The sequence below is a fragment of the Ricinus communis genome, chromosome 1 (genome assembly GCF_019578655.1).
Source record: "Ricinus communis isolate WT05 ecotype wild-type chromosome 1, ASM1957865v1, whole genome shotgun sequence".
NCBI lineage: Eukaryota > Viridiplantae > Streptophyta > Magnoliopsida > Malpighiales > Euphorbiaceae > Ricinus > Ricinus communis.
Genome location: NC_063256.1, coordinates 2,046,139 through 2,058,811, shown reverse-complemented (window position 1 = coordinate 2,058,811; position 12,673 = coordinate 2,046,139). Strand labels below are relative to the sequence as shown.

Below are 12,673 nucleotides of genomic sequence, written 5' to 3'. Positions count from 1 at the left end.
CAGAATTTTTTCAATACATGCGACTTCAAGAATATAAATTCTTTTCCGAAAAAACAAGAAGAAGAAGTAAATTCGTAACTTTTTGTGCTTTAAATATTATCAGTATGTCATTTAATTAACCCCAAATTAATCTCAATTTGATTATTTTTTTAGTAGGTCTTTTATTGCTTATTTTGTTGGAGCTTGATTTTTCATTGCTGAGCGATGTGAAGAGATTTTTTTTTTTTTTTTTTTTTTTTTTTCTTTTAGGCATAGTGATGTGAAGAGTTAGATGCAAATGGATAATGCCATTTGAGAATATTTGGTATTTGTCCAAAGAGTAATATTGATATGTCTTTTAATATTATAATAAAATTTCTTTATGGTGATAAAAGTAATTTTTATATAATTATAAAATATTTTTAGTTCTGTTTTAGACTATTTGTAAATAAAAATAAATTATAAATTTTTAAATATTATTTAGAAAATATATAAATCTTAGTATAATGTATAAATAGTGAAAATTAAATATTTAATTTAACTAATTTTCGTTTCAAAAAATATAATTAATTTTAGAATTTTTTGATAAATATAATAATTTAATTTAAGATTTATATTGTATTTAAATTAAATTTATTTAATTCATTGAATAAAGAAATATAGGCACCATATTATTCAATTTGAATAATAATTTTTATTTGGATAATTCAATTTGCTTGATTGCAATAATAGAAAATTATAAATTTTTAACTTAAAAAAAGAATTCTCAACACGACACAAAATCTTTGTTCAAGATAGATATATTTGTGATTTTCATAAATTAGGCGATACGTGAACGAATGGGACGATCTTACCCCCGCCGAAAGTAGTTGAGGAAGGCAAAGCGCGTGGGACAGTAAAATATTTACCTCCAAAGGTTACCGGCTACTGTTTGAAAAGGTTAGCTTGTTCCGTATATACCGTACGAACAGGACGGCGGAATAAATAATAATCTTAGCTTAAAATCTCGTGAAGTAAAGACCACAGTAAACTTCCAAAATGTGAGAACCCATTGGGCATGAAGTGATGATTGAATGATAAAGTCAAGCGTTGAAACTTCTTAATCCGGTTTAGGGTTTAGGCCAATAAGAAAGGGAAAGGTGGCACGAGTGCGATGGAGCTTATCATATGCGAGTGCTACACCATTGGTTGACGATACGACATGAGAGCTATAAAAGTGGGGACCTCCACATGGATAAAATGTTTGGTCAGCTCTTGACACATGCTCCACCTGTACTGGTGGTGGTACTCACACGTGTGGTTTTATGATTAGAAATTGTGGGATGGACCCCATATGACCTTTTGGTTGGGTTGGGATCAGATAGGCTCCAGCCCATGTGAATAACAAGAAGATTTTCTCAGTCAATGTGTTTGTGTTTAGGTCGGTCAACTACTAGAGAAAATGGTTTAAAAGTTGTATATATAATCTGATCCCATCTTCTCAAAAACATCATGTTCCTGTTAGCTTTTAAATTTTACCCATAATCCCAATGTTAACTTCTTGCTTTCTTTTCTTCTTCTTTCCTTATTTCTTCCTCCCTTTTTTGAGAACAATAAGTGAATCTTCTTTTCTGTTTATGCTTCTTGTTCTTAATGAAAGCAGAGTCTTCTTGCGTTTCTGATTTTAAAACGTGGCTTGGAAAGATCAGGCAGGCGCTATATCTTCTTGCAAATGAATAAAAGATTCTTCTCTTTGAAGCCTGCATAGCCGATGCTTCTAGTATTAGTATTTAGAGTTGCGGGAAATGTCTTATATTAGAAAATTTATCTATTAGATTATTTTAAAAATAATCAAACAGACAAATTTCGGGTGTGCAAATATGTGTTTGGCCTAGCATATCTATTTTCTGCTCCTGTCCTGTTTTTGAACAAATCCTTTTCTGTTAACACCATTTTCTATCTGATTCATGTTACTCTAATATAATAAGATTTTCAAAGGTTGATTTGGTGGCCTTCTATGACACAATCACGAACATGAAACTATATATATATATACTTTCCACGATAAGCAAGCAAACTACAATTCGGTGCTTCTGCTTTCTTTCCTGCATTACACTGAACATGACTGCCGACTGCAAACCTTAAGATCAGGAATCATTTAAGGAATTTCAATGCTGTTGCTGCCACTCCTGAATTGCAGAACGAAGAGCACGGTTGGGAACAAGATTTAAATGCGGAAGCACGAGGTTTGTCATAGGCGAAGTGTTGTGGCCACTCTCCAGCCAGCCAGTCAGAGCCCCTGCTTCATAGGTAAATCCATCTGCTGCCACATGAGGATCTTGCATCACTTCCTGTAAACAATGAATCCAATTAAAATGTAACCAAAAACAAGTTAGTTTGCTGCAGCTCAGATAATCTCATCAATCATGTATTCCTCCAATACTCAAGTCAAGAATGCTAGCAACTATAGAGATGTTTAATCAGGAATACGACTGCAAGCATGTAACATAAGTTCAAAGGACAGCGGCATGAAATCTATCAAGGAAGATTTCTTTTTTCTTTCTCTAGAATTTCCATAACTAGTAAAATCTAGTTCCTGCACCCGAGTGACTTCAAGTAATATCTACGCATGGATAAAAGGCAACAGAAGTACCTGTAAAATAGGACAAACGAAGTACGATGGAGGCTGTTCAGTATCTTGAGAACCAAACTGGAGCGATGTTGAGCAAGATGCTCTCATTGGTTCAAGCACCCTCCACACCTCTGACACAAGGTCTGGTCGGCTACTTGGGTTCATATTGCAGCAATTCAAAGCCAGACGAGTCAATTGCTTCCCTTGTACAATTGGCCAATCTCCAGCTAAGGGATCCAAGAACAAACTTACACTTCCCTCATCTATGACATCTCTGATATCATTTACTACGCTAAAGGCTGATCTTCCTGTCAATAACTGGAACAATATAATTCCAAATGAGTAAGTGTCCGACGTGGGAGACAGTTCTCCTGTAGTAAGGAAATGAGGATCCAGGTGGTCGCAAGTGGCGCCCCTTGAATTTTCAAGAAGAGAATTTGCTCGACAAATTCCGAAGTCACTGAGTTTGCATGCAAAGTTATCATCCAGGAGAACATTTCCCGTCTTTAGATCACCATGTACAATGCTGTCAGGGTTACTTGAATGGAGGAATATAAGGATAGAGCATAACTGAATTGCTATGAGTGTTCGAGCTTGCCAAGGCAAGGGGGAACTGTTGTCGTTACAACTGAGTCGGTCTTCAAGGCTTCCATTTGGCAAACATTCATAAATTAAAGCACAAGCCTCTAAGCATACACCAATGAGGATGACCACATTAGGATGCCTCAATTTACTCAATAATTCAACCTGAAACAGAACCAGAAGATGTTACATTCTTATTATATCACAATTTACGGCACTACAAACATGGTTTATCATTATAATTTTAAATTGCAAGCAAATGAAGTGTTTTCTAATATGCATGTCTTATAGATTGAGGAGGAATACGTTATCAGGATAAAAGAATGTGTAAATATCCTCCAGCTTTCACTTGTCTCAGCACCTACAAGTCTGACCAAAAAGCATTACTCTCTATGTAGAATTTGAATGTACAAGAAATAAAGGCAAATCAGACTGTTCTCACCACTTCTCAACTAAAGTTGATATAATGTAATTTACCAATGGAACAAAGAAAACTTATGGGTAATGAACCACTAGTCAAAGGAAGAGACAATATCAACTAGCATATTAGTCACCATGGTTCAGCAACATGCTTAGGCCTGCCAAAACTACTATGCTTAAGAATAGAAAATTTGTATAGCATAATGCATTTCTGCAACGCTCAAAGGACAAACAAATAGTGTTAAGAGCACACACATGGCTAATTTAGATGACAACATATACAAATAAAAATCAGAGGGGAAAAATTCTATGCATTGGACATACACCTGTTTCAAGTATATACCACATCTATAGCAGCAAATTTGAAATTCTAAAATAAGATGTTTAATCCAGCTTGAGAGAATAAATAGCACCAGTAATCAAGTAAATTCATAAAGTTCATACTAGTGCATCAAACTCGAGTCAACTCTCACCTCCTGTTGAAACTCTATAGGCCCTTCCGTGCTATCTGAGCTCAGCACCTTTATAACTACTGCAGTGTGACGAACAATGCCTTTATAAATGTCCCCATGGCCACTTTCCCCAATCCTCAACAATGGGTCAAAGTTGCAAGTTGCTTCCAGAATTTCTGACATAGAGAAGTTGAAGAGAGACTCGTGCATTTGTGAACATGAGGCGCCACCTGCTTGCGTTCCTGAAAGCTCCTGCACTAATTTGAAAACATTGTCTTGCTCTACCTGCAACATATCTCTTTCTTTCTTATATTCTTTGCACTGTTCCACAACAGAAAAAATCTCATCATTCAACTCTGAAACTTGGATTTGTTGTAATAATCTCTGATCCATAGTAACCAATCGATCCTCATCCCGCTGTTTTTTTGTCCTTTGATGGTCTTCCTTCTCTCTTGCTAGTGCTTCCTCAGTTTCTTTCCTGTACCTCAACTCCCTAGCATACAAGCTTTCCAATGCTTTAGCCTGTAACTTGGTGACAGTGAAGATGATTAGAAATTTTGCTAAGAGTGCATTAAAGCTTCAAACTTCTGAGAAACATATATAATTAGCTCCAAGCATTACACATTTGATTTTATATACTAATTCCATCCAAAGATCATTAACTGGCAGTTAGTTTAATGAAATATCATGTGATCTAATAGAAGGTGAACAACACACCTTTTTCTACAAGTACTAGTCAATGAAATCCAATGTTAAAATGGAGAATAAAAAGCAAGGCAATCTTCATTTTTAAGGAATAACTGCTTCATTCAAGAAACTTACCCTGCAAACGGCCTTAATGGCAGTCTTTTCAGCTTTCCCCCGCCTAAGATACTCTTCAAATGCTTCTTGTTTAAATTTTTCAGCTTCCAACATTGCTTGACCATAAAGTTGATCAATACTACTACCATCCTGCCAGACAAACCATTTTAGACCTTAGGAATCATTGGATTCCACAGATTAACTCATAATAATCTTGAGCACATGTAGCGTATAGAACTTTTTTAATGTTTATTTAAGACAGTTTCAAAAGTACCAATATGTCGACATTATGAGTATCATCCTCTGATTCTGGCACTTCACGTGATTCTAACTCAAGTCCGCCTCCTTCAGTTCTGTGATGCAAAAAAGATGTTGAGTCTCCAAACCCATTGGTGGCAGAGGATGTAGAATTAGCTTCCCTATAAATAGAGCAAGTGTTAGTGACTAGCCAGCATTAATTAATACTTGAGACAGTTCCATGAAAAGGAGGGTGCATAAGAAGCTAAAACTTGCTAATGTGCTTTCACTTTTTGTACTCAGTTTAAGATACACTAAATCTATGTCCCCCAGACATACATGCTTTCGATATTAAAAAAAAAATGTGAAATTGCTATTCCGCAATTTTAATTTTACAGGCATACCAAGAGCATATGGAGTAGCCCTTGCAGATATACCAAATCTGACAGGAATGAGGCACAAGTCGCTGGACATATTTGGCCTTCTTGGACTTGAGATCCATCATTTCGCTGAAATTGTAAGGCCGTAATGTTAGCAAACCCAAATAAAGAAAAATACGAAATAAAACAAAAACAATGTTCAAAAGGGGGGAAAAAAGGAAACAAAATGGATGATATGGAAACACCAAAACTATATAGCAGCAAAGCATGCTGATGGTTCCATTACTGGCCATTTGAATTTAAAATGCATGTCACAATCCAACATCACTGACAGACATGAATTCATTTTGGAAGACAAGACTTTGCTCCATAAAATTTCATCCGATTCTATGTTGCTTGGATTGCCATAGAATTGTGTCAATGAAATTAGAGATTGATGATTAGGAGATTTACTTAACCAGCCAAATAGATAATGAACATCAAGATAAATTAAGCTGCATTTTGTACTCTGAATAGTGCTTGTTTGCTGCTGCTCCCATAACAAGCTTCTTAATGTCATGCTGATAAACGAGTTCCAAAATGCCCCTCCCAATTTCATCCATCTCAGTACACAGCTTTTCTGCATGGACCTTCAAATTAAAATGCCGAAATACATCAGGTATAATGCAACATTTTGTATCTTGATGACAGTACATGCTAGGATTTTTAACATGAACCACAAAAGGATTTAAATTTTGTGAAAAGTTTTGAGCTTGAGCTGTTTTTAATGGATAAAAAATGTGGTTTTATGTCTTTCAACAATTAATCAGTAAAAAACACTGGCAATAACTTGTTCTGCTGCGCAACATAAACATATATAGAAAGGCATTGAAATTTAATGCACATTGAAGCTAAAATAAGGCATGAGAGAGTAGCAGAAGAACAAACATACTTCTACTTGGTGACACAAAGAAAGGTAATCATCCAGGATCTTGTGCATAATCTTCCTTTCAAGTTCTTGGAATTCCCTCAGCTCGTGTTGGTTAAGTCTACTAGCTGGAAATTGTCCACCAACTGCAAACCCAAAAATAAAAGAATTAAGACAACCACATAATAGAGTAATCGAGTCCTACAAATAAGGATGGCGCTTCTCTTGCCACAATTACAATTTTGCAAACAACAAAACTACCATAGTCAAAAATTTGGAAACCTCGAGCAAGGTAGCATAATTCCACCCAACTCTTTCCAAGGATTTAACATTCTATGACTTGTAATCAAATATCAAAATTCTCTCTATCGAAGTTCATGATTACATACCTCAAAAACCCAACAGAAAAGAAAAAAGAAATGCTAGCACATAATCATAATCTTGTGCAACTAAAATCAAAGTCATCAGAACCCAAAAAAGAAAAACAAAATCATCCATTTATGAGAATATTGGCAAAACAACTTTAAGTGTCCCAGATACATTGAGTATGAAATACTTTTGCCAACGTGTAACTAAAGACTTACCCAAAGGGATCATTTTAGCAGGCTGATGAACATGAAGAATACAAAATTTCTTGCCAGGAAAGTTCTCTAATGCCCATAACAAATTCAACTTGTTTTCTTCGAAGTCTTTTCCTACTGCAACATAAACAGTATCATCATCTGCACCTCTAGACAGCGATTCCCTTGAAGACGAAGATTCAGCATGCCGTGTTGCCATCAAGATTTTTAAGCCTAAGTTAAAACAGCCCAGTTGGTCAAACTGCAAGAACAAGCCTTTAGTAGCTCAATGATTGTAAAACAGCAACTTCCTCCATCCAAGTCCAAGACCAGGCCTTTATAAAAAAAGATATTTTTTTCTAATAAAAGAAAGAAACTTATTTGCTAAGTTGTTTCATAACAGTTTCTCTGGCAAGTCTATCCAGTCAATGGCAAAGGCAAAGACAAAGACAAAGCGCGCGTAACAGAAGTATTTGCTTTTCTTCAACTTTTCAATCAAAGTGTTGTAAAAGAATGGCCCATCTGGGACTGGACCTCTCAACGATCTATCCCTGGTGAATTACTTAAAAGGGAGCCTTTTCTTTTCTTTTCTTTTGTTTTTTTCTATTGGGTATCTAAGGATTCACGAATAAGGATTTACTTGGGAACTTCAATTCTAGTTTTGGGAATGGGTAGATATAAATCAGTTCTTGATGATTCTTATTCTTCGAATCAGAAACGGCGTCTTTTTCTGGGAACATTCATAACTTCTTATTAAAATTTTATACACTCACACTGTCACTTTCTTTGGCTTTATCTTTTCCACTTCAAAGGCAATAATTATAACAAGTCTCTGCCTGTGTGTGTTTTATTTGCTTTCTTTCTTTTTTTCCCTTCTAATTATACAGGAAAAAACTATATTATTAAGCCGATTTTTAATTCTGAAATTAGGGAGGGAAAATCCATTATTTTATTCGTTAACCTTTTTAATTGCTGCGTCACCATAAAAAAATGAAACGGACTTGACAAAATTAAAGGGGGAAGGTGCGTTTTTACCCCTAATCTTTAACCCGAAACTCAAATATGCCCTTAAACTAATTTTTTGATCAAGTAACTAATAAATCATCTTTTTTCTGTTATTTAGACATCTCTCTTGACATAGAGTTAACTTGAAGAGAGAAAGTCGTTCAACATAAATGATGTGGCTTCATTTATCCGAATAATGGAGCTCACTTAATGACAACACATTTAGTTTTATTAATATAATAAATTTTAAAATAAGTCCTTAATAAGAAGGTTGCCAGAATTGTTGAATTCGTCACTCCCTTTCATTTAGACTGATAGAATATATATACAACTAAAGTGCTGCAGCAGCAACTAACTAACAGCTGCTAAGTTTGAACAATTCAAAATGATTTGAATGAAACTTAAAGAGTAGTTACAACAGAACATTAAAGACAAGGAATAATCAAATTTGAAATATATAACAGAATATTCGCAGCCTCTATTATGGCCCCTCAAGATGGAGGTCTGTCCAAGACTCCAATATTGTCTCGTAGAAGAAGAAATCTGGTTCTTGTCAACGGTTTGGTTAGAGCATCAGCTAGTTGATCAATTGTGGAGACATGTGAAACACGAAGTGTACTATTTTGAACTTGATCTCGCACAAAATGAAAGTCAATGGCCAAATGCTTCATTCTTGAATGAAAAACTGGATTAGAACATAGTTGATTGGCACCTAAATTGTCACAATATATAACCCGCAGGCAATCACCCAGATCACGTAGACGTAAGTGTTGATCTGCGGCGACCTGAATGGCACGCGCATACCACAGTCGGAGGAATCACTGCTGGTTGTTTCTGAGCTCCATGAAATAGGATTTACTAAATCTTCGGTTGAATAATAACTATCTTTATCTCCACCCCGAGAGGCATGTAAGGTGACATCCGGACTCGGTTGTAAGGATTTGGTTTTTGAAAACAAGGCTGCCAACACAAGATAGAGCATATATTCTTTCACAAGAAGCCAATGTTCATTCGCTATGCTTTTATGCATATAATTGGGACAATTTATTGATTTCGGGAAAGCAATATCAGGTATGGTCATTAATAGATATTGAAGGACGCGATGTGACTCTATATTCGAGGGATCTGAAGAAGTTCACTTGAGTGCATCATTGATGACAATGGAGGACTCATCAGTGTCTGCACGAGCTTTGCATCTATCATTTTGGTGCGAGTTAATAAATTTCTCAAGTATTTTAGTTGAGATAGCAATAAACCTTTCTGATTCAGAACAACTTCGACACCAAGAAAATATGACAATGGTCCCAAATCTTTTATTGAGAACTTTGCAGCAAGAGTGCTTATAAATTGTTCTATGTTATCGACATTATTACCTGTAACAATAATATCGTCAACATAGACCAAAATATAAATTAGATCACCTTTTGACTCATGTACAAAGAGAGATGTATCTGTATATAAATTTTTGAATCCCAGTTGAAGAAGAAATTTTTTTAATTCATGGTACCATGCCCTTGGGGCTTGCTTCAAGCCATAAATTGCTTTCCTTAGTTTGCAAACATGTGAAGGATTTTCTGGATCAATGAAGCCTGGTGGTTGATACATGTACACTGTCTCATGAAGATGTCCTTGTAAGAATGCATTGTTTACATCTAGTTGCCGTAGCAACCAGCCTTTAGACACTGCAATGCTCAAGACAAGATGTATTGTTATTGGTTTAATCACCAGGCTAAAGGTATCATGATAATCCACGCCTGGCCTTTGATGAAATCCTTTAGCAACCAAACGAGCTTTAAACCTGTCAACAATACCATCAGAGGAAAATTTAGTACGAAAAATCCATTTACAACCAACCACATTCTTAAAAGGATCTGATGGAACTAATTCTCAGGTTCCATTTTTCAGTAAAGCATCATACTCCTCAGACATGGCTTTACGCCATTTGGGATCCTTTAAAGCTTGACTGGTTGATGTAGGTTCAAGAGAGTTGGATTGTTGGAGTTGAGTGTTTAGGTTGAGTTTCTGAATAGGTTTACGAATGTTATTGTGTGATCTTGTTTTCATATGGTGGGGTTGGGTGGTGTTTGAAGGTTGTGGATTTGATGAGGAGAGATTTTGTTGTGGTTGAGCTGATTGTTGATTCTCAGATACTGATATAGTGTTACCTACAATTGAAGATATGAGTGACCTTGATGATGAATCAGCAATTGGAACTTTAATGATTGTTGGAATCCAAGTAGATACTGATAGATTACGTATTTCAGATTTTGATGAGTTAAAAGTTTTAAAGGGAAAGATAGACTCAACAAACTTGACGTGTCTAGAAGTGTAAATTTTAGAGGAGGATGTATCAAAACATAGATAAGCACTCTGAGTTAAGGAATAACCGAGAAAAACAGATGGCTTTGATCGAGATTCTAATTTATGTGATGTATATGGTCTTAGCCAAGGGTAGCACAAGCACCCAAAAATTCGTAATTTTGAATAATTAGGTGTTGTTTGAAAAAGAATTTCGTATGGGGAGAGAAGATTAAAGGTTTGGGTAGTCATTCTGTTTATCAGATACACTGCAGTTGAAAAGGCATAATTCCAATAGGATAAAGGAATAGATACATGAGACAAAAGGGTTAACCCAGTTTCAACAATATGGAGATGTCTCCTTTCAGCTAGGCCATTGTGTTCAGGTGTGTGAGGAGTAGTAGTAAGATGTGTAACACCATGTTCTGCTAAAAATTATTTTAAAGCCATATATTCACCACCGTTATCGGAGTATAAAATTTTGAGTTGATTTTTGAAGTGATTTTCAACAATGGCTTTGAATCTAATAAACACTTCCTTAACTTCAGATTTACGTTTCAAAGGATAAAACCAAATGTATTGGTATGGTGATCAATAAAAATCACATAGTATTTAAATCCTTCATATGATATTACTGGTGTGGTCCAGACATCGGAGAATATGATATCTAAAGGATTCTTTGACACAAGATAAGAAGAGGAAGAAAAAGGTTGTTTGTGACTTTTATTGCATTGACAAGAATTACAAAAGTCAGAAAACATAGAAGATATTTAAAGATTATTTTTGGAGACAATATGCCTCATTATTGGAAGAGCTGGGTGTCCTAAACGACTGTGCCACTCAGAGGACATTGCTTTTAGACTGGAAAATGCAAGAATAGGTTGAGAAGTAGGCCACTCATAAACTCCACATATAGCTTTACCTTTCATCACCATTGCACCTGTTTGGAGATCCTTCACAACAACAGAGTTAAGAATTCAATGGAGGTATTATTTGTAGTACAAAATTTAGAAATAGAAATTAGATTATGTTTCATGCTGGGAACACAAAGAACATTATCTAACTAAAATTTAGAATTTGGAGTGCATAGAGAGGTAGAGCCAGTATGAGTAATTGATAATCCAGTACCATCTCCTATCAATATATCATCAGAATCAATATATGGAGCATGAAGTGCAAGATTATTCAAATCTATGGTGACATGGTGTGCTGCTCCACTGTCAAGTAGCCATTGATTTTGAGAAGACTGAGTTGCAATGTTTGCTTGCAGTGGCTTGAAGTTATTTTGTGGGCTTGATTTGGTGTATTGGGTAATGGGAATGATGCGATAATTTAGACAATTTTTTGCTGAGTGTCCTTGAGTTCTGCAGATTTGACAGAAGCCAAGATATGGTCGTGGTGTTTTGTTAGAGGTTCGAGGTTGATTGTGGTTGATTGGAGCAGCGGATTGGTTATTATTTAAAGTGGGTGTTGTGTTTCTTTTGGCAAAATTGTTATGATTTGCAATGTTGGCTGAGGCAGGAAAGTATGATGGTTCTTGCTTGTGTTGAAGTGATGCTTCAAAACTGAGGAGCTTTTCATGCAACTCTTCAAATGAAATTTCAGTATCTCGTGCTTGAACGGCTCGGACAATTTCCTTGTAGTTATCACCTAAGGTGTCAAGAATTTTGTCCGTAATATCTTCATCAGACATAGGTGATCCTAGCACTGCAAGCTCATCAACTTTGGCTTTGATGGATTGTAAGAATTCTGTAATCGTTTGGGTTCCTTGGGTGAGGTTTTTGATCTGGTTTTTGATATGTTTGATCCTACCTCGTGAGGGTTTGGCATATGTGTTTGCAAGAATTTCCCATGCTTTTTTTGAAGTTTTGGCTCTTGCATTGAAAATGAGTTGATCCTGGCTTGTCCAGATTATATAATCTGAATTGAGAGAACCATCAGTTGAGGTTCTAGGAGGACATGGTTTTGAACTATCAATGTAACCCAGAAGATCATACCCCACAAAGAGTGTATTGAATTGCAGCTTCCAGGAGAGGTAGTGAGTTTTAAAGGTGTTTAAGCAGCTACATTGATGGTTATTAATGTTTTGTGTGGATCATTGGTGTTTTGAATGGTGGGAGTATCATTAGTGGTGGTCATTATTTTAGAGACGAATTAGGGAAAAGAAATTTTGCTCTGATACCATAAGAAGGCTGCCAGAATTGTTAAATTCGTCACTCCCTTTCATTTATGATAGAATATATATATACAACTAGAGTGGAGCAACAACAACTAATTAACAGCTACTAAGTTTGAACAATTCAAAATGATTTGAATGAAACTTAAAGAGTAGTTACAACAGAACATTAAGGATAAGGAATAATCAAATTTGAAATATATAACAGAATATTCACAGCCTGTATTACTTAATTCATGTTTTTCTTTTCTTTCTTCAAATTCTT

At 35.6% G+C, this 12,673-nt stretch overlaps 1 protein-coding gene across 1 annotated transcript; it reads right to left on the bottom strand.

The window, feature by feature from the left end:
- Positions 1–1,989: 1,989 nt before the first annotated feature.
- LOC8261888 (U-box domain-containing protein 33) lies at positions 1,990–7,693 on the bottom strand. The gene is made up of 9 exons (XM_002511823.4): positions 6,954–7,693; positions 6,394–6,515; positions 5,970–6,091; positions 5,487–5,591; positions 5,120–5,264; positions 4,867–4,995; positions 4,066–4,566; positions 2,612–3,337; positions 1,990–2,309 (listed from the first exon to the last, which is right to left on the bottom strand). The coding sequence occupies exons 1-9, from the start codon at positions 7,147–7,149 to the stop codon at positions 2,127–2,129; spliced, it is 2,229 nt and encodes a 742-aa protein (XP_002511869.1). The 5' UTR covers positions 7,150–7,693; the 3' UTR covers positions 1,990–2,126.
- Between the last annotated feature and the right edge of the window lie 4,980 nt (positions 7,694–12,673).